The 21,604-nt window shown below is 40.0% G+C and overlaps 2 protein-coding genes across 2 annotated transcripts; both read left to right on the top strand.

Annotated features, from left to right (window-relative positions):
• Positions 1 to 1,360: 1,360 nt before the first annotated feature.
• On the top strand, positions 1,361 to 3,040 carry LOC141632849 (uncharacterized). Its single transcript, XM_074445358.1, has one exon. The coding sequence runs from the start codon at positions 1,361 to 1,363 to the stop codon at positions 3,038 to 3,040; it is 1,680 nt and encodes a 559-aa protein (XP_074301459.1).
• Positions 3,041 to 3,899: 859 nt separating this feature from the next.
• Positions 3,900 to 4,595, top strand: LOC141632848 (uncharacterized). The gene has a single exon (XM_074445357.1). It carries the CDS (start codon positions 3,900 to 3,902, stop codon positions 4,593 to 4,595), a length of 696 nt encoding a protein of 231 aa, XP_074301458.1.
• The last annotated feature ends 17,009 nt before the right edge of the window (positions 4,596 to 21,604 follow it).

Genomic DNA, 21,604 nt, shown 5'->3' with positions numbered 1-21,604 from the left:
CTATCTCATCCACAAAGGGTGAGTCAGCATAGCTTTCTAGATTTGCTTCTTCAATGGGGGTGGGTACTCCAGGGATCTTCTCAAATTTTTCATGAAGTTTCTGGATTTCCTGGAGCATAGCCATCATGATTGCTGTGTTGGTCTGATCTGCTACAGCCTCTTTATTTGGGATTTCTTCTGAGTCTGTATCACCTTCTCCTGCTCTGGATTTTGATGGAGTAGGAGTTCCAAAGTTGGAGAAATCAATGTTCCTGATGATTGAGGAAAATGGCGTGCCAGGTTGAATCTTTAATTTTGATCCTGAAGCTTTGTCTCCTAGCCTTTGTTTCATATTGGATTCTGATTCTTTCAATTTCACAACTTCAGCTTCAGCTTGAGCCATCTTTTATTTTAGTTGTTCCATTTCCAACAATTGTTGTTTAGCAGCAGTCAGTTGTTGTTCAATGCTATCTCCGGCCATTTTTTGAGATTGTTTTTGTGTTGTTTAATTTTGTGTTTTGATTATTTTTGAGCTAGATGCCCCACGGTGGGCACCAATTGTTTTGACAGGGATTTTACTAAATGAAAATGTCCTGCCAGGGAAGTTTTGAGGGGGTGATCTAACTCGATAGAATTGCCTGACTAGTATTGCTAAATAAGTAAACGAATAAAAAACAATAACACAAAGATTTATACGTGGAAAAACCCTAGGAATAAGGGAAAAAACCACGGGCACCAAGCCAGGAGGGATTATTATTATGATTTTAGGTAACCTGACAGGGTATTTATATATCAGGCGTGATATATGGTATGGCAGGCTATGAATAATGCTAAATATTCTGTTGATTACAAGTAAGAGAGTAGTAGTATGAGTGTACGAGTGAGTGAGTAAGTATATCTCCTTCTCTAGTCTTCTTTTCTATTTGTAATAGCCTTCAAACGGTCTACCCAAGTTGTATTAGGGTTTCCTGGTAAATAGGACTCATGCCCTATTTACCCAGAAGTAGTTATTTGACCCATTCTACATTCCAGCCGTTGCTTTTGATCTTTTCCTCTATATTCTTCCTTTGAATAGATCTTCCTTGTTTATAGGGACTTCGTTTTCACATCCTGATCGTGCTTTCCTTTGTGGCCTGACTTGCTTTGGTGATGGTACCATTATGCCTGACGTGGTGTCTTCTCAGGCCAGGCTTGTTAGTTGCCTTATCCTGTGTTTCCCTCGTGCTTGATGCCTGACCAGGCGTTCCAAATGTCTTGCTTTGGATATTTTTAGTTCAGGCTTGGCCCTGAGTAGTGCCTGACTTATGTCTGATGAGTCAGGGTAATTCTGGGCCCAACACAACCCATCTTAGACTCTCTCATTTTTGTGGTATCGACTCTAATGGCCAAAGTGGGGGGTCTTCTTTTGCGTTGTGATGATTCTGTTGTAATCAGTACTCTTAGTGTTCATCCTCACTTTATTTTGTGTAAATTAAGTCTCGCTGTAAATCCAGTATGTATAAATCATGATATGTATGTAATGTTTATTTATGGTGAACCTTCTTTCGAGTTTAGACTATCTTTATGGAATAATATTACTGGTTTAATATCTGTTCTGTCTCCTTTTATGATTATTGGTGATTTTAATCAAATTGAAATGCATTCTGATAAATTAGGTGGATTAAATTCAGTTCGCGGCCAGCATGATTTCACCTCCTGGAGACTAGACAATGCTTTGCTTGATGTTCCTTTTTTTGGGCCTCCGTTTACTTGGTTGCAAAATAGATCAAATGGTCAGGTTATTATGGAAAGACTAGACCGTGCTTATGCCAAATCTGAATGGTTACAACTTTTCCCAGTTGCCTCAGTTTTTCATCCACCCATTCTTATTTCGGATCATGCTCCAATTATTCTCAAGTTTTTTCCTTCTATAAAGAATCGTAGACGTCCATACCGTCTTGATAACTGGTGCTTGCATTCTCCGGAGATTGCTCAAATGGTTGATAATAATGCATGTCAAATTTTTGTTCCTGGGTCTCCAATGTTTGTGTTATCCCGCCGTCTTGCCGCGATTCAGTATTCTACAATGCAGTGGTTTATTCATCATCGTCTCTCTCATGGTATTAACTGGTCTTCTATTCAGAATGAAATTCACAACTCAAGCAATCTGGTTGTGGATGTTCAGTCGACAACAAATTTTCAACATGATCGTTCTTTACAATTACAACTCATTCAAAAACAGCATGCACATTGGTTACAACGGTCAAAATTAAAGAATGAGATTCTTGATGGAATTCCATCTCGTTTCTTATATTCCCGTGTTAAACAGCGATCTTCAAATCAGCGCATCCTTGCTTTACTTTCTCGCTCGGGCGAATGGTTATTTACTCCTGACAAGATTGATTTGGAGATTACCTCTTTTTTCAAGGAACTCCTTTATTCGACCCCTCATCATGATCCTACCTTTCCTAAAGGTTTTATTGATCCTTTTCTTTCATCACTCGCGCTCCCAATGCTGAGTACAGAAGACTGCTTATTGTTATCAGCCCCTTTCTCTGAGAGGGATATTGTTAATGCGCTAAATGGCATGGATGGGCCAAAGTCTCCTGGGCCAGATGGTATTACATCGAAATTCTTCCAAATTTTTTGGCCCCAGATTGGTCAACTTGTTACTTTGGCTCTTCTTCGGTTTCTTAATACATGCATTATGCTGAAAGAATGGAATCACACGCATATTATTCTTATTCCTAAAGTGGAAAACCCTGAGCTCGTTTCTCAGTTCCGTCCTATAAGTCTATGTAATGTTATTCACCGCCTTGCATCCAAGTGTCTTGCCAATCGACTGAAGCTAGTTATTTCTTCTATTGTTTCAGAATCTCAGCAGGCTTTTGTCCCTTATCGGCTTATGTCTGATGGCTGTCTTATTACACATGAAATTATGCACTATCTTAACAAGACTAAGAAAGGCTCGGTTTCTTATGCTGCTCTGAAGCTTGACATGCACAAAGCTTTTGATCGAGTTTCGTGGCAATTCCTTATTGTCGTAATGAAAAAAATTTGGGTTTCCTATTTTTTGGCATAACATTATCTGGGAATGTATTTCAACTGTCACTTATAATGTTCTAATTAATGGTGAGTCATCTATTCCTTTTCGACCTTCTTGTGGCCTACGTCAAGGTGATCCACTCTCACCTTATTTATTTATCATGTGTATGGAGATTTTATCATGTCAATTGCGTGAAGCTGAGAGACTTGGAACCATACACGGCCTCAAGATTTATCGCTATGCTCCTCCAGTCACCCATCTTTTTTATGCTGATGATGCCTTTATTTGCTGTAAAGCTAATCCAAGTTCTTTTGAGGGGCTATGAGATTTGTTTCGCTGTTTTGAGCTAGCCTCAGGGCAAATGATAAATCTTGATAAATCCTTTGTTAAATTCAGTCCAAACACACCGACTGATTTCCGATCACATTTGGCATCGGTACTCAAGATGAAGATATCTAATTGTTTTGGGAATTATTCGGGTGTCCCATTTGATCTTCCTTCAAAGAAGGCTTCTGTTTTTAACCCGCTTCTAGACAAGATGACAAAACGTATTATTGCTTGGTCGACTCTTCATCTTAGTCAACCTTCTAAACTGCTCATCATCAATTCTATTCTTTTGGGTTCAATCCGATATTTGATGACCTACATTCCTTTTCTAATTGGGATTTCCAAGAAGATTGACTCATTGATTACTTCTTTTTGGTGGCGTAAAGATATGAAATGCAAATCTATTCATTGGCTCTTTAGGGACTCTTTGCAGCTCCCTCGTGAGAGTGGTGGTCTTGGTTTTAAGTCTGTCTCACTATTAAGTTAGGCCTCCCTTATGAAGAATTTTTGGCGTATTCATCATCATCCCTCTGGGTTATTAGCGAAATTCATGGTCCCGAAATATCGGATGGATTTACCTATTCCTGGTTCGAAATCAAATGTCTCTCAACCATCTTTCTTATGGTCTGGCATTTGTCGCACTGCTTCTGGTTTTTCCCCTGCTCTATCCTGGAAGCTTGGTAATGGGGCCTCGGTTGATCTTCTCACATATCGATGGGTTAAAGGGAATGTTCAATCTGTACGACCCTCTTTTAATGCCTCATCTTCTGTGCTTTCTGATCTGCTTAGCAATTCAGGTACTTGGAATCAACAATTAGTTTATCGTGTTTTTGAGTCCTCGTGTGCTAAGGTAATTCTTGCTATGGAACCTCCTCATATTGATATTGATGATTTCCTCTATTTGAAGTTCACAGAGGATGGAGTTTACACGGTTAGATCAGGTTACTCTTTCCTACTGTCACAACATTCCTTCTCCTGTTCGCCTTCTTTCTATTCTGCCTTTCCGTGGAAAGTTCTTTGGAGTATTCGTTCTTCTACTAAGTTACCTCTTCTAGTATGGCGCATAGTACATAATATTCTTCCCTTGTTAGATAATCATTCCCTCCATGGAATTCAGGTTAGTACTTCTTATGTTTTCTGTTACTCTTATCCGGAGTCTTTAAATCATTTATTTCGCTCTTGCACTGTTGCTCGACATGTATGGCTTTCTTCAGCTCTTGGACTTAATTCAGTGGCTAATCCGAAAGTGCCATTGCAACGATAGCTTGCTGATCATATGAGATATTTTCATCAACTACATGATAACTGACGTGAGCGTGTCGTTGTACACCCAATCAAAACACATTTATAATACTCAACAAACAACTAGTTAGTGGTAAGTCGAGGTCGATCCATGGGACGGTGTGCTTTGGGTTCTAAGTCTTTCTATCTCAATTTATGCTAGTGTCACAATTTGTTGGGTTTGTAGTTGTGTTTTAAACTAATGAAAGCAATAAAGTAAAACAAACAATAAAGCAAATAAAGGTGTAAACAAGTATTAAAGGGGACTAGGATATCATGGGGTCATAGGGGATTCATGGGATTTGATCATGCAAACATGTTTACCAAGTGCATGCAATCAATGTTGTAAAGGAACCAAGTTGGTTTATATCTTACGGTTCTTAGGAAGAGTTGGGTCCCGGAGCCGAATCGATTAGATTGTACAACACCTACAAGTCGATATACTTTCCTCCTAATCACTTCTATGCATGGTCTAACATGACTCGAGTTGGTTTATGTCTTACAAGTCAAGTTGAATAGATAAGAGATGGGTAAAAATGCAAGGATTCATAGGCTTAGCATTTCATCAAACATAACATGTGCATAGGTTAACAATACAACAAACAAGCAATTTAATTATGTGAACATATTAGATTAAACATGAATCATTCCCTATGTTTGTTTCCCCTAATTACCCACTAATCCTAGTTAAGTAACTACTCACTCATTATCATGTTCAACATGCTAATAAAGTTGTCAATCATATTAACAAAGCAAAACATGATGAATAAATAAAAGTGATTAACAATAATTAAACAAGGGTAAAGAGAATTATACCTATGAAGATGATTCCAAATAATAAAGCAAAGAATAAAAGATGAGAACTTGATTGATTGATGAAGGGTTGTCAATCCTCCAATAATAACCCAATAATCTTCAATTACCCAAAAGTAAAGAACTTGAAGAATAATTAAGGAGAGATTAATGTGAAATTTTTGGAAAGATTAAATAGTAATCTAATCTAATCTACTCCTAATCTATTCTAAGAGGATTTTCAAATATGGAAGCCCCCCTTTGATTATCATCAAAATGGGGTATTTATAGTAGTGCCTCATTAGGTTAACTAAGGCTAAATTAGTAATTAACAATTCTAAGTCTAAGTAGGGAAATGCAAGTATTTTGGAGAGATGAGCATCCTTGATGAAGACGCCGAGGGACGCTCGTACATAAGGGTAATCCGCTCGGATTCTGGACGGGTAGGACGAGCGGCTGAAGGTCGGGACGCTGGGATTGTTGGGGCATAGGACGAGCGGCTTGAACCTTTGGACGCTCGGATTGCTGTTCAGAATGATTCCTCTCGCATACTTCTTATTCATGCAATATTGGTCTTTAGTTCTTGCCTCTTATTCCACACTCGTTCATCCAAGATCGTCAATGTCCTTCTAAATAAGCTCAAGAGACGGGAATTTCCGCCTAATTGTCTCCTTTCCTACAAAACAAGCACAGGGCGATAAGAAAGCAAAATAGAAAGCATTTGACGGATAAAATGGCTATGGAATGTTATATTAGTATGCAAAATAGGCTCAATTAGGGGACTAAATGTGCGTAAATATAAGTCACATCAAATATCCCCAAACCGAACCTTTACTCGTCCCGAGTAAAGAGGTGACAAAAACTAGGACCCTTATTCAAACTAACCTATTAATATAGCTGATGTGAGACAATTAGCGGGTCTCACTCCGGCCCTTCAACTCACAAAAAGACAACCATGAGGTAGGATGCCTTCTTGCAAGGCAAGGTGGGGCTTGCCAAAATGGCGATACATCCAATCATTAAGCACACAAAACAAGTAATGGATGCATCTACAAAAGAATAGCCACTTTCCTCATCTAAGTGGCGGAAATTATATACAAGGGAAGCAATTCAAGGGTACAAATTCCATCATAGATACGGTTTCTTGAAACTACTAAGCCTAGAAGGATACCAATAAATCACCTCCAAGTTGGGCCAAGCTAGGGTACCTTTGTCCTCAATCGTTAAATGCTTTTGTCAAGAATAGACTCCCTATGGTGTTAGAAACACTGGAGGATCACGGAATTCCCCTCCTTGCCTAGACAAGAAGAAGGGTCGTTGATACCGTCGTTTAGTACCAAAAATAATATTTATAACCTAAATACTACTGACAGAAGCTAGTGGCAGTCAGGGTCGAACCACAGAGAGGCGATGCAATTAATAGTTGTCTAATCTCAATCTAAAGTAACAAATGTGTGGGAGTTTGTTTTGAATAGTTCTATAACTGTAGTTTCGACGGCGGCAACTCTAGGTAGACTGTCTTAAGCATGTTAGACGGGAAAATAAAAAGTCCTCTCGCTCCAATTTAACAGGTAACAACCTTTCGGCCTAAGCTACGGGTCCCTAATCTCACTAATACTAACTTTCGTTGTTGATTAATGAAACTCAAAATCTAAATTAACTTATCTCTCGATCTTATTAATTTAGTCGTCTTAATTAAGCAGTCTATTTTCCTCCCCATCTTTCGATCTTGTCGGGTCGGTCAATTCCGAAGCATTCAACTAGTCGCGTGCACTCGATTCGTCAAATATAGCAATTAAATTAATTAAGTCGAAGCAAATCTAACACGCTCTGGTCGATCGACCATGTATGTCAGTCGATCGACCAGAGCCCGACAACAGGTTGCCTATGTCGAAGTCGTCTAACCTACAGATCCCCTACATCTTAGCACAAAGGATTTAGCTACTCATGATGGTGATAGTAACAGCAATAGAATTAACTAATAAAGCAAACGAATTCATATTTAAATTAACTAAATTAATAACTATCATGAAACGATAATTTGGCTTTGGAAAATCTAACCTAGCAATTCTAAACTACGGAGGAATTAAAGCAACAACCTGAACAAAGGAACAGAAGAATACCGTAAAGAAGAATTGAACAAGAAAGACCAAAACCAAGTGCGAAAAGTAAACTTTATTGACGAAAGTTATTCTAAACTAATAAAAGTTCAATCTTTGTGTGATGAACCCTAATTATTTCCCTAAAATTCGATGATGCTCTCTACAACCTAAAGTTACGTTATATAGATAATATAACGTAACTTTTTTTCCTGAAACCTAATTACATTGGGCTTTCTAATTCTCGTTCTTTTAATTCACAGCAAAATCACGGTTTGGTCGATCGACCACAAGGACTAGTCGATCGACTGAACCTCGCATAACAGTAGCTTCTGATCTATTTCAGGAATCGCGCTATGGTCGATCGACCATGTAGGTAAGTCAATCGACTGCTTTAGCTGGTACTTTGCTCCAAAAGCCTCGTAAAGTTGTCTTTCAGGCCTCGATACGCGCACCAAGTTTGCTTCCCGAGTCTTTAGTCCATGTCAAATGCAATGCTAAGTACTCGGGGACGGATTTGGCTCGATTTCCGCAAGATTCTTCACATTTCTGCAATATTACACAAAACACAAAAGTAGACGGAAATAGGGGAAATAGTAGCTTAAACTACACAAATGAGCTCTGAAATGCGTGTAAAATAGGGTGTAAAACATCATATTTTGGACACACATCAAACTTCCCCTAACCAAACCCTTGCTTGTCCCCAAGCAAGAACTAGACTCGATCTTAAGACCTAATGGAACGAGTTCAATGTCAGAGCGAAATGCAAACTGCAAAGCCTAAACCAGTTTCATGCTAAAAATCAACAATCAATTAGCAATATGAATCATGCAAACGAGTTATGTAGTCGTTAAAAGCTGTCGAACCGTTAACCGTAGAGACTTATCATATTGGACTCTCACGGGTCGCTCAAATCACACAAATAAGCATAGGTGAATATATGTAAAAGATAGAAAGAAATAATTTTGTAATGACTCTCACCTAACTACGACCTATAAAACATGCCTGCAGTCTAATATGAAAATAATCTCTACAACCATACATATGCATTCCAACCAAACAAATGACCATGACACATGCCGAGGTAAATATGGATATGTGAGGTAATGGGTAAGAAGGGGCTAAGATAAATCTGGATATGAGGAGTTAAAGCCAAGCTAGTAACTACACATCCAAATTACGGGAACATCCCAACTTCAAACTCAAGATTTCAATCGAAACGGTGCTAAATATCAAGCACTAATCTTACAATTTCCACAATTAGTCAACTCCCCATAAGATACAAATACAACATGGGAGCAAAAATCGCCATTTAATAAAGACTTTGAATTATGCGATTTTGATTTTTTTTTTCTTTCTCTGCTGCGGTTCACGGTCGATCGACCCATGCGTCCAGTCGACCGACCAAAGGTCGAACTTGCTTTTCATAATTTTTTTCTTTTTCTTTTTTTCATTTTTTTCTTTCTTTCCTCCTTCCCAACATTCCACCAAACTTCTCATAAAGAGCAGTATAACCAAAATGTAATAAACACATTCCCACAACTAATACTACTAGCTCAGATAAGGTGGGTTAAATATAGTATGTAGCTTATGGGACAGAAGGCAATTTGGCTATGTGAGGTTTATGAGTAAAATGAGAAAAGGGGACCTCTACTACATGTGTCAACAAACCACAAACCGAATGCATACAGGTATTAAGCAGATTAAGTTCATATTTATGCATATTGATATAACATGTCTTATAAGGAGTAACTACTCACATTCCTAGATAAACCGGTCATGAATGACACCAGTTATTAGCTCTAAACCTCAGAAATATAAGTAGTTTGCCATAAATCTAAGTCAAGTCTCAAGGTTCAGCGAATAAATTAACAAAAACTCGTAGACTATGCAAATGATTCTACTAATAACATGTCAATTAAGCACGGTTTAGGCATAAAACAGCTGAAAATGTAATGTCATCATTGAAATACTACCGTTCCGACTCAACCTATATGCTAAAATAAACATGCATTTTTTTTTTAATTATTGAAATTTTTCAATTTTTTTTTAATTTTTGTATATATATAGGAAATGAAATAACAAATGCAAACTGAAGTGCAATAAACGTGAAACAGATATGCAATAAAACATGTGAATGCAATGCAAAACCCTTCCCCAAACCAAATCACACAATGTCCCCATTGTGCAAAATCATGTAAAAGAAATAAAAGGGAAAATAGGAATTTGCGATAAATTAACTAAATAAGACATAAAAGTGACTCGGAAACTCTCAAGACTTTAAGCGCAGTGAGGAAACCTCCCAAACCAGCGTGAGCTAGGAGGTTTCAAAGAGTGGCAGATGCTACCATAGGTACCTGAAAAGAAACAAAAGTACCGCGCGTAATTCCGAGAAAGAAATTTACGAAACGCAAAATTATGTGCAAAAGAAAACAGAAGAAAACAGAAATGAATCGGAAAATAGAGAAAAGAATCCCTCAACTCCGCAATTGACCAAACACAGCAGGGGAATGATCGTGAATAGATACAGCAGCGGGGCACGGTCGATCGACCATAGCAGCCAGTCGATCGACCAGGGGTGACAAGAACAGAAGCCCTTGGAATCGCGACTCAGTCGATCGACCATAGCAGCCAGCCGATCGACTGAGAAACTTGCTGTAAGTTTCTGATTTCTTCGAATTGGCTCAATAAATTGAGCTAATATGGTCTATGAACCTGCAAATACACATAATAACGCGCCTAAAATTGCGCAAAACCCAAATGTAAAGTTTAAAGTCTTTAAATCCTAAGCAAACTTATTAAAGCGAAGTCTCGCACACACCAAAGCAATAAAAAGTCTAGCAAAAGCAATAAAATGTCTTTTAGAAAAGTCTTAATCAACTAATAGTTGATCAAGAATGGCCACGGAATGGCCCACTTGCTCGGCTTCTGGCTACAAGAAGTAGCCTCTACGGTGCTCATCTTTTCAGCTGCACTCATATTAATTCCAATATTTGCAGAACTCAACGGATCAACGTCTCTAACATCTTCCCAATCATTGACCTCGCCTGGCTCATCAAAATCCAAATCGGACTCCGTCACCTTGACTGGCTCCTCATCAGGCTCCTCATCAGTTGTATAGCTCAGACATTCTAGGTCGCCTCTTTGAACGATTGGCTCCTTCACAGCTGGAGCAATGAACGACTCTAACTTCCCCAAACCAGCTCCTACAATATCTAAAACAGAAGAATCTCCATACAATTTGCTCCCAATCAGGGGCGGAGGTGTTATAGCATAAATAGGCATAGGGGTAGGCATATCAGAAAGCACAAAATAAGATTTCTTCTCAGAAATCGTATTACAAGTGACTGGCCACATAAGATCTTTTTTCTTAGCGGTCTGGGCAAAAATAATGGACTGTTTCCGTACTTTAAAGGTCAATGTCCCTGAGCCAACATCTATAACTACACCAGCAGTGTGCATAAATGGTCTACCCAAAATGATAGGAATGTGAGCATCCTCGGGTATATCTAGTACAACGAAGTCAACTGGGAAAAAGAACTTTCCTATTTGCACAGGAATATCCTCTAAGACTCTTATAGGCTGGACCGCAGAACGATCAGCCATCTGTACTGTCATGTTACTAACTGCAAACCTAGTCAATTTCAATTTCTTAGCAAGACTCAAAGGCATAACACTAATACTGGCTCCTAGGTCACATAACACCTTCTCAATAGAAAAGGTGCCAATATTACATGGGACTGAAAACTACCTGGGTCAGCTAACTTATGTGGAGTAGTGTGAGTCAAATAAGAACATGACTCCTCAGTTAGTGCGATAGTTTGCACAGTATCAAGTGACTTCTTTTTAGACAAAAGCTGCTTCATAAACTTCGTGTAAGCAGGCACTTGATTAACTAATTCTAGGAAAGGAACTTGCACATTTAAACTACGAATAACATTTTCAAATTTGTTAAACGATACCTGTTCCTTTGTCGGCACCAATCTCTCTGGATAAGGGGCTGTAAGAAGCAACTTAGCCCTCTCCTCTATGTCTCTCATACCGGCATCAGTGGATTTCGGTTGAAAATCCACTACTTTGTCCTTGTTGTAGCTCAAACCTTCCTCAGACCGTCTCAGGAAGGAACCATTAACTGTCATGGGGTAATACTTTGGAACCGGAACTGACCCATCAGCATTTGGATCTTGCCTCAATAACTTCGGAGTCGTCGTACCCCGAAATAAGTGGTCCCTCAAGTTATCTGGCATTGGAGGATGAAAAGGTTCACAATCAGCAGTATCTTCAGTCGATCGACCATGTAGGTCAGTCGATCGACTGGCTTCCTCATGACCAGAAGCTGTACCGTTATGCGGGCTGGTCGATCGACCATGTGTGTCAGTCGATCGACTGACATACCTGCTGATCGTCTTTTTCTTGCTCGGTTCCGCCTCATATTTTTCAGTAACATCTTCGACCATAGTGGGCCCATCAAGGGTAGATCCACTCCTCAAAGTGATCGCATTTAGAGTATCTTTTTGATCCAGCTGCAACGGTAAATGCCCCGGAGCTCTAGTTGCACTTTTGCTTGCCAATTGGGCAATTTGACTCTCCAACATTTTTGTAGAAGTCTCTCTAGCTAGAGACTCCTTTTGCAGCAAACCCAACAGATTTCGAACCATGTTTTTCAAGTCAGAAATATCAGAACCTTGAAATTGCTGCTGCTGAGGTACATAGGGAGGTTTTTGATACTGCTGCTGCTTATGAGAGGGCACATAACTCTGCTGCTGCTACTGCTGGTGTGGACCCGGATTAAGGACATTTTGGTTAGTCTACCTCAAGTTGGGGTGGACATTAGAGGCATCGGGATAAGTACCAGTCTGCCTATAATGTTGAAAGGCAGCACATGTTTCATTCGAACTAGTACAAAACTCCGAAACATGTCCCTCTCCTCCACATCTTTTGCATGTAAATGGACCGTCTGAAACTGCATTAACTTTATATATACCTCTGATACCCGTCGTTGTGAGTACCAAAAATAATATTTATAATACCTATTAAAACTAACAAAAGCTAGTGGTAACAGGGTCGAACCACAGGGAGGCGAATGTAATTAATAATTGTCTAAATTTAGTCCTAAGGTAACAGTGTGTGGGGGTTTGATTGATTTGATCTATAGCTAAGGCAATAAAAGTAAAAGTAATCTAAAGAAATGTATTAAATCAAATATAAAGAAGGATACTAGGATGGTCGGTTCACTATAGTTTTGGCGGCAGAATACTAAGTAGGTCTAAATCAAACACATGAGGCGAGAAAACAAGAGGTCCTCTCGGTCCACTCTTAACAAGTAGCATCTTTCGATCTCGCTACGGGTCCCTAATATCACTAATACGACTCTCGTCTGAAAAAGCGACTAAAAATCTAAACGATACCTATCTTTCGATCTCAGCATAGTTTAGTCATTTTAATTGGTAGTCTAATAACCTTCCCTATCTTTCGATCTAATGGGTCAGTCAATTACTAAGCATTCAACTAGTCGCATGCATTCGATTTGTCGAATTTAGCAGTAGAGACAATTAAAACGAAACAAAACCTCACGAGGCCAGTCGATCGACCAGGTTGGACGGTCGATCGACCATGGCGCGATACAGGGTTACCTAATTCTAATGCCGCCTACACTATAATTCCCCTACATCCTATCACGATGAAATTAGCTACTCATACTAGGAATGATAACAACAATAAAATTGACTAATAAATCTACTGAATTCATGCTCGAAACGATTAAACAAATAAATAACATAAAACGATAATATTGGCTTTGGATACTGACTAGCAGTTTCTATACTATGAACAAAATATATAAGCAATAAAACTGAATAAGAACAGAGGGAATACCGAATGAAATTGCAGAGAAAGGATCCAGAACCGAATGAAAAAAGTAAATTGTATTGAAGATCAGATAAACGTAAAACCCTAAATTACTGATGATAGAACTAATAAAATCTCCCTGTTTTCTCCTAATATCAAGTTACGTTATATAGGAATATAACGCAACTCTTTATTCCAAAACCTAACGTACAATGGGCTTCCTTTTCCTCGATCTTTTAATTCACGTCTGAATTACGGCTTGGTCGATCGACCATGCAAGGCAGTCGATCGACTGGACTGCAGTGTAGAGTAGCTCCTGTAAGTCGTGGGCTGGTCGATCGACTAAGGGTAGCGGTCGATCGACTGAAATAGCTGATACTTGACTTCTAAGTTCTCGTGGATTTGTCTTTCGAGCCTCGAAATACGCACCAAGCTCGTTCCTTGAGTAAATACTTCACGTCAAATGCAGTGCAAGATACTCGGGGACGGATTTAGCTCAATATCTACTCATTTCCGCATAAATCTGCAATATTACATAAAAATGCGAAAGTAGACGAAACGGGGCAAATAGTAGCCTTAAACTACATAAATGAGCTCTGAAATGCGTGTAAAATAGGGTGTAAAACATCATATAAATGACACGCATCAAACTTCCCCAAACCAAACCCTTGCTTGTCCCCAAGCAAGAACAAGACTCGATCCTAAACCCTAATGGAACGAGTTCAATCTCAGAGCGAAATGCACAAGTAAAACCTAAACCAATTTAATGCACAAACAACAATCAATTAGAGATGTGAATCATGCAAACGAGTTATGTAGTCGTCAAAAACTGCTGAACCGTCAACTATAGAGACTTATCAAATTGGACTCTCACGGGTCGCTCAAATCACTCAATAAATACAGGTGAATATATGTAAAAGATAGAAAGAATTCATTTTGTCAGTGACACTCACCTAACTACGACCTATAAGAACATGCCTGCAATATAATATTAAAGTAATCTCTACAACCGTACATATGCATTCCAACCGAACAAATGACCATGACACATGCCGAGGTAAATATGGATATGTGAGGTATGGGTAAGAAAAGGCAGAACATTTATGGGAATGTGGGGGTGCAGGTGATCAAGCTAGTACCGAAACAAAACCATATGACCACATCCTTCTTCTTGCTCAAAATTCAATCAATACGGTGCTGTAGCAAGCACAAAATTCACTATCTCCGTAATAAATCAACTCCCCATAAGATATAAATGAAACATGGGAGCAAAAATCGCCGTCTAATAAAGACTTGAATCATGCGAATTGATTTCTTTTCTTTCTCGGGCTTCGGTCGATCAACCATGTAGAGCAGTCGATCGACCGACTTAAACAGTACAGACTCTTTTTTCTTTCTTTTTCGAATCATTTTTTCTCTTTTTTTTTCTTTTGTTTCTTTCTTTCCCTTTTTCATTTTCCCAACGACACCTCAAAATGAGCATAGCTACCAAAAACGAAGTAACAATCCCAAAACTAAACTACTAGCTTGACAAGGGCAGGCTAAATGTAGGATGTAGTTAATGGAACAAAAAGGCTATTTTTGGCAGTGTGGAGCTTATGGGTAAAATAAGAAAATGGGATGACCTCTTCCACATGTGTCAACAAACCACGAACCCGAATGCATACAGGTATTAAGTAGATTAAGTTCATATTTATGCAAATTAATGTGACATGTCTCATAAGGAGTAACTACTCATAATCCTAGATGAACTGGTCATAGATGTCACCAGTTATAGGCTCTAAACCTCAGAAAATGATGTAGTTTGCCAAAAATCTAAGTCAAGTCTCAAGTCCAGCAAGAATTTAACGAAAACTCGTAGACTATGCAAATGATTCTACTAATAACATGTCAATTAGCAAGGCTTAGGCATAAAATAGCTGAAAATGCAATGTTATCATTGAAATACTATCGTTCCGACTCGACCTATATGCTAAAATAAACGTGCATTTTGAATTTTTGAATTTTTGAATTTTTTGATTTTCTGTATATATAAGAGAAATGAAATAACAATGCAAGACAAAATGTAAACATGAATGCAAGCAAATGAAGTGCGACGCAAAACCCTTCCCCAAACAAATCGCACAATGTCCCCATTGTGCAAAATCATGTAATGAAGAAAAGGAAAACGGGAATTTGCGAGAAAATGTAAATAAAGGACATAAAGTGAAGGATAGGAACTCACAAGACTTTAAGCGCAGCAAAAGGAAACCTCCCTAAACCAGCGCGAGCTAGGAGGTTTCAGTAGCTAGCAGCGCTACCAATAAGTACCTGAAAAGACAACATATACCACGCATAAAATCGAGAAAGCAATGTTGAAGCGGTAATTATGTGCATAAGATGAAGAAATTGAAGAAAACAGAATTATGTTGGAAAATAGAGAGGAGGAAAGACTCCCTCGATTCCGCAGACCGACCAAACACAGCAGGGGAAAGGTTGTAAACAGGTACAGCAGTGACAACGGTCGATCGACCATAGCAGGCAGTCGATCGACCAGAGTGAACAGGAACAGAAGCTCCTGGAAGTCGCACGCCAGTCGATCGACCATGGTAGGCGGTCGATTGACTGGAAATACTGCTGTAACTTCCCGATTTCTTTAATTAGCTCGAGAACTTGAGCTAATATGGTCTAAAAACCTGCAAATGCACATAATAACGCGCCCAAAATTGCGCAAAACCCAAAGCAATAGTCTAAAGTGTTTAAAAATCCCAAATAAACTTAAAATGTGAAGTCTCGCGCACACGAAAAACGGTAAATAGTCTTAAAAAGCAATAAAATGTTTAGTTTGTAAAGCATTCGATCAACTAGTAATTGATCAAGAATGGCCACGGGATGGCCCACTTGGTCGGCTTATGGCTACAAGAGGTAGCCTCAACGGTGCTCATCTTCTCAGCGGCACTCTTCCCAATTCTAACATCCGTCAAGCTCAAAGGGTTAACATGTCGGACATCTTCCCATTCAATGAACTCTTCGGACTCGTCGGAATCCAAATCAGACTCTGTTGCCTTGACTAGCTCATCATCGGGCTCCTCATCAGTGCCATAGCTAAGGCATCCTAGACCACCTCTTTGAACGACTGGCTCCTTCACAGCTGGAGCAACATGCATCTCTTCCATCTCCAAACCAGCTCCTGCAATATCTAAAACAGTAGAATCTTCCTCCACTTTGCTCCCAATCTGGGGCGGAGGTGTCACAACAGGAGCAGGAATAGAGACAGGCATATCAGGAAGTATAAAATAAGATTTCTTTTCAGAAACCGTATTGCAAGTGACAGGCCACATGGGGTCTTTCTTCCTAGCTGTATGGGCAAAGACAATGGAATGCTTACCTACCTTAAAGGTCAAAGTTCCCGAACCAACATCAATAACTGCACCAGCAGTGTGCAGGAATGGTCTACCCAAAATGATAGGGATGTGGGCATCTTCGGGCATATCGAGCACAACGAAGTCAACAGGGAAGAAAAACTTCCCTATTTGCACGGGAATGTCCTCTAAGACTCTATAATGTGGGATGCAGAGCGATCGGCCATCATCTTGTCATGTTGGTTCTGCAAACCTAGTCAATTTGAGCTTCCTAGCAAGACTCAAGGGCATCACACTAATGCTGGCTCCTAGGTCACATAAGGCTTTCTCAATAAGAAAGGTGCCAATATTACATGGGACTGAAAAACTACCCGGGTCTTCTAGTTTAAGGGGTGCAGTATGGGTCAAATAAAAGCATGTCTCCTCAGTTAGTGCGACAGTATGCACAGTTTCAAGTGACTTCTTTTTAGACAGTAATTGCTTCATAAATTTCATGTAAGCAGGCACTTGATTAACCAATTCAAGAAAAGGAACTTGTACGTTTAAACTACGAACAACATTTTCAAACTTATTAAACGATACATGTTCCTTCGTCGGCACCAATCTCTCCGGATATGGGGCTGAAAGTAGCAACTTAGCCCTCTCCTCTAAATCTCTCATGCCGGCATCGGTGGACTTAGGCTGAAAGTCCACCACCTTCTCTTTGTTGAAGCTCGAACCCTCTTCAGATCATCTCAGAAATGAACCATTAATCGTCATCGGATCGTACTTCGGAACCGGAACAGACCCATCAGCATTCGGGTCTTGACTCAATACTTTCGGAGTTGTCGTACCGCGAAACAAGTGATCCCTCAAGTTATTTGGCATTGGAGGATGAAAAGAATCACCTTCAGATGCAATCTCAGTCGATCGACCAGGTTGGTCAGTCGATCGACTGACTTCAACAGGACCAAAAGCTACTGTTTGTCGCACTTTGGTCGATCGACCGGGTATGTCAGTCGATCGACTGACATACCTGCTAATCGTCTTTTTCTTGTTTTTATTCGCCACTGCCTTCTTCTTACTTGTTTCCGCCTCATCTTTTTCAGTGACATCCTTAACCATAATGGGCCCATCAAGGGTAGACCCACTCCTCAAAGTGATAGCATTAAAGGTCTCTTTTTGGTCCATCTGCGTTGGTAAATGTCCCGGAGCTCGAGTTGTATTCTTGCTAGCCAATTGGGCAATTTGGCTCTCCAACATCTTCATCCCGGCCTCTCTAGCCTGGGATTCCTTCAGCAACAAATTCTTCAACTCATTGAAATCAGAACTTTGGGCTTTTTGCTACTGCTGTGGGACATACGGAGGCTTTTGGAATTGTTGTTGCTTATGAGGGGGCACATAGCTCTGTTGTTGCTGCTGCTGTGGAGGTTGAGCCGGATTCAAGACATTTTGGCTACTCCACCTCTAGTTTGGGTGGACATTCGGCTCATAGTATGTGTTTGTCTGCCTACAATGTTGAAAGGCAGCACAAGACTCAAAGGGACTAGGACAATTGTCTGAAATATGTCCCTCAGCTCCACATCTTTTACAGATGAAAGGACCGTCTGAAACAACATTTACATGGTAAATCCCCCCTTTTGAAGCTCCTCCCAACTCGTACTTGTCAAATCTCGCCGTTAGAGCTTCTAATGCAGCTACCGAAGGAGATTCAGCAGCTCTCCTTTGATTTCCCCTGGAGTTCCCATACTCGGCTTTATGGGTGGCCAAGTCATCAATGATCTTCCACCCCTTAGTCTCCCCCGTGTTCTCCTGGAATCTGCCATTTGCTGTCGCGTCCAGGATATCCCTTTGATCGTCATAGAGCCCATTGTAGAATTGATTGCATAGGCTCCACTTCTCAAAACCATGATGCGGAATGGTTCGCACCAGCTTCTTGAAACGGACCCATGCCTCATGAAAGTTCTCATCAGGACCCTGTTTAAAGCTCGTGATTTGAGCTCTAAAAGCATTCGTCTTCAGGGCAGAGAAGTACTTCTTGTAGAATGCCAAGGCCAAAGAATTCCAGTCGGTGATCCCATTAGCAGCTCGGTCCAGGTCTCTGTACCACTCCCTTGCAGCATCGCAGAGTGAGAATATAAACATAGTCTCCTTTATCTGGTCCTGGGTCACACCGGTCGGCGGGGGTATAGAGCAGCAATAATCGATAAATATCTTCATATGCTTGGCTGCATCTTCATTTGCAGCACCCCCGAATTGGTTTCTCTCAACCAAGTTGATATATGAAGGCTTCGGTTCGAATTTCCTATCAGCTCCCGGTAATTCGAAGCCCTTATATAGATTTGTAGCTGTCGGCTCTGAGTGACTGGCTATACTCGTTTCTTCGGCCATGACTGGAAATTCTGGAGATGTGACTGTCTCACCTGAAGAAGTGGAAATGGGTGATGAAGGTGGATCCTCCTCGTATAGCTCATTCTCGTAGTAACTAGACAGAGTACTCAGCTCTTCCTCTGTCGGCAATATCCTAGATGATCGTCTCAACTCACGCAAGGTCTTCTCAATCTCATGATTGAAAGGTACTAATTCACCACCCTGTGACCTGCGCATAAGAAGAAACTACAAATAAAATATGAGAATAGTTTAAGGAACGAATGTCCCTTAAACTAAGAAACAGACTAAAATAAAACAACTAGAAATTAGAACAATTGCCTCCCCGGCAACGGCGCCAAAATTTGATACCCGTCGTTGTGAGTACCAAAAATAATATTTATAATACCTATTAAAACTAACAAAGCTAGTGGTAACAGGGTCGAACCACAGGGAGGCGAATGTAATTAATAATTGTCTAAATTTAGTCCTAAGGTAACAGTGTGTGGGGGTTTGATTGATTTGATCTATAGCTAAGGCAATAAAAGTAAAAGTAATCTAAAGAAATGTATTAAATCAAATATAAAGAAGGATACTAGGATGGTCGGTTCACTATAGTTTGTGGCAAAGATACTAAGTAGGTCTAAATCAAACACATGAGGCGGGAAAACAAGAGGTCCTCTCGGTCCACTCTTAACAAGTAGCATCTTTCGATCTCGCTACGGGTCCCTAATATCACTAATACTGACTCTCGTCCTGAAAAGCGACTAAAAATCTAAACGATACCTATCTTTCGATCTCAGCATAGTTTAGTCATTTTAATTGGTAGTCTAATAACCTTCCCTATCTTTCGATCTAATGGGTCAGTCAATTACTAAGCATTCAACTAGTCGCATGCATTCGATTTGTCGAATTTAGCAGTAGAGACAATTAAAACGAAACAAAACCTCACGAGGCCAGTCGATCGACCAGGTTGGACGGTCGATCGACCATGGCGCGATACAGGGTTACCTAATTCTAATGCCGCCTACACTATAATTCCCCTACATCCTAGCACGATGAAATTAGCTACTCATACTAGGAATGATAACAACAATAAAATTGACTAATAAATCTCTTGAATTCATGCTCAAACGATTAAACAAATAAATAACATAAAACGATAATATTGGCTTTGGAAACTGACTAGCAGTTTCTATACTATGAACGAAATATATAAGCAATAAAACTGAATAAGAACAAAGGGAATACCGAATGAAATTGCAGAGAAAGGATCCAGAACCGAATGAAAAAAGTAAATTGTATTGAAGATCAGATAAACGTAAAACCCTAAATTACTGATGATAGAACTAATAAAATCTCCCTGTTTTCTCCTAATATCAAGTTACGTTATATAGGAATATAACGCAACTCTTTATTCCAAAACCTAACTTACAATGGGCTTCCTTTTCCTCGATCTTTTAATTCACGTCTGAATTACGGCTTGGTCGATCGACCATGCAAGGCAGTCGATCGACTGGACTGCAGTGTAGAGTAGCTCCTGTAAGTCGTGGGCTGGTCGATCGACTAAGGGTAGCGGTCGATCGACTGAAGTAGCTGATACTTGACTTCTAAGTTCTCGTGGATTTGTCTTTCGAGCCTCGAAATACGCACCAAGCTCGTTCCTTGAGTAAATACTTCACGTCAAATGCAGTGCAAGATACTCGGGGACAGATTTAGCTCAATATCTACTCATTTCCGCATAAATCTGTAATATTACATAAAAATGCGAAAGTAGACGAAACGGGGCAAATAGTAGCCTTAAACTACATAAATGAGCTCTGAAATGCGTGTAAAATAGGGTGTAAAACATCATATAAATGACACGCATCAACCTCCTTTTTGGGATCCCCCAAAATCTATCTTGTCGAATCTCGCAGTAAGGGATTCTATTGCAGCTACAGCAGGAGATTCAGCTGATCTTTTCTGATTTCCTCTAGAATTCCCAGGCTCAGCTTTATGGGTGGCCAGGTCATCGATGATTTTCCACCCCTTTGTCTCACCGCTATTTTCTTGAAATCTCCCATTAGCCGCAGCATCTAGGATAGCTCTCTGATCATCATAAAGACCATTATAGAATTGGTTGCACAGAAACCATTTCTCAAACCCATGATGCGGAATTGTTCGCACCAGTCTTTTGAAACGGACCCATGCCTCATGAAAATCTTCATCAGGACCCTGTTTAAAGCTTATGATCTGAGCTCTAATCGTATTTATCTTTGATGCAGAGAAATATTTCTTATAGAATGCTAGGGCCAGCGTATTCCAGTCAGTAATCCCATTAGCAGCTCGATCCAGATCTCGGTACCATTCCCTTGAAGCATCACGAAGCGAGAATATGAACATCGTCTCCTTTACCTGGTCCTGGGTCACACCTGCTGGTGGGGGTATGGAACAACAGTAGTCAATGAATGTCTCCATATGTTTAGCAGCATCTTCATTTGCAGCTCCCCCAAATTGGTTTCTCTCAACCAAGTTAATGTAAGACGGTTTCGGTTCGAATTTCCTTTCCGTCCCGGCTGGCAATG

This window comes from Silene latifolia, chromosome Y (assembly GCF_048544455.1).
Source record: "Silene latifolia isolate original U9 population chromosome Y, ASM4854445v1, whole genome shotgun sequence".
Classification (NCBI taxonomy): domain Eukaryota; kingdom Viridiplantae; phylum Streptophyta; class Magnoliopsida; order Caryophyllales; family Caryophyllaceae; genus Silene; species Silene latifolia.
Note: the sequence above shows the minus strand (reverse complement) of the source record. Positions and strands in the feature narration are given on the sequence as shown.

Bases quoted from the DNA above. Each gene is read 5' to 3' on its own strand.
- LOC141632849 (XM_074445358.1), top strand. From the start codon at position 1,361: ATGGCCAAAGTGGGGGGTCTTCTTTTGCGTTGTGATGATTCTGTTGTA.
- LOC141632848 (XM_074445357.1), top strand. From the start codon at position 3,900: ATGGATTTACCTATTCCTGGTTCGAAATCAAATGTCTCTCAACCATCT.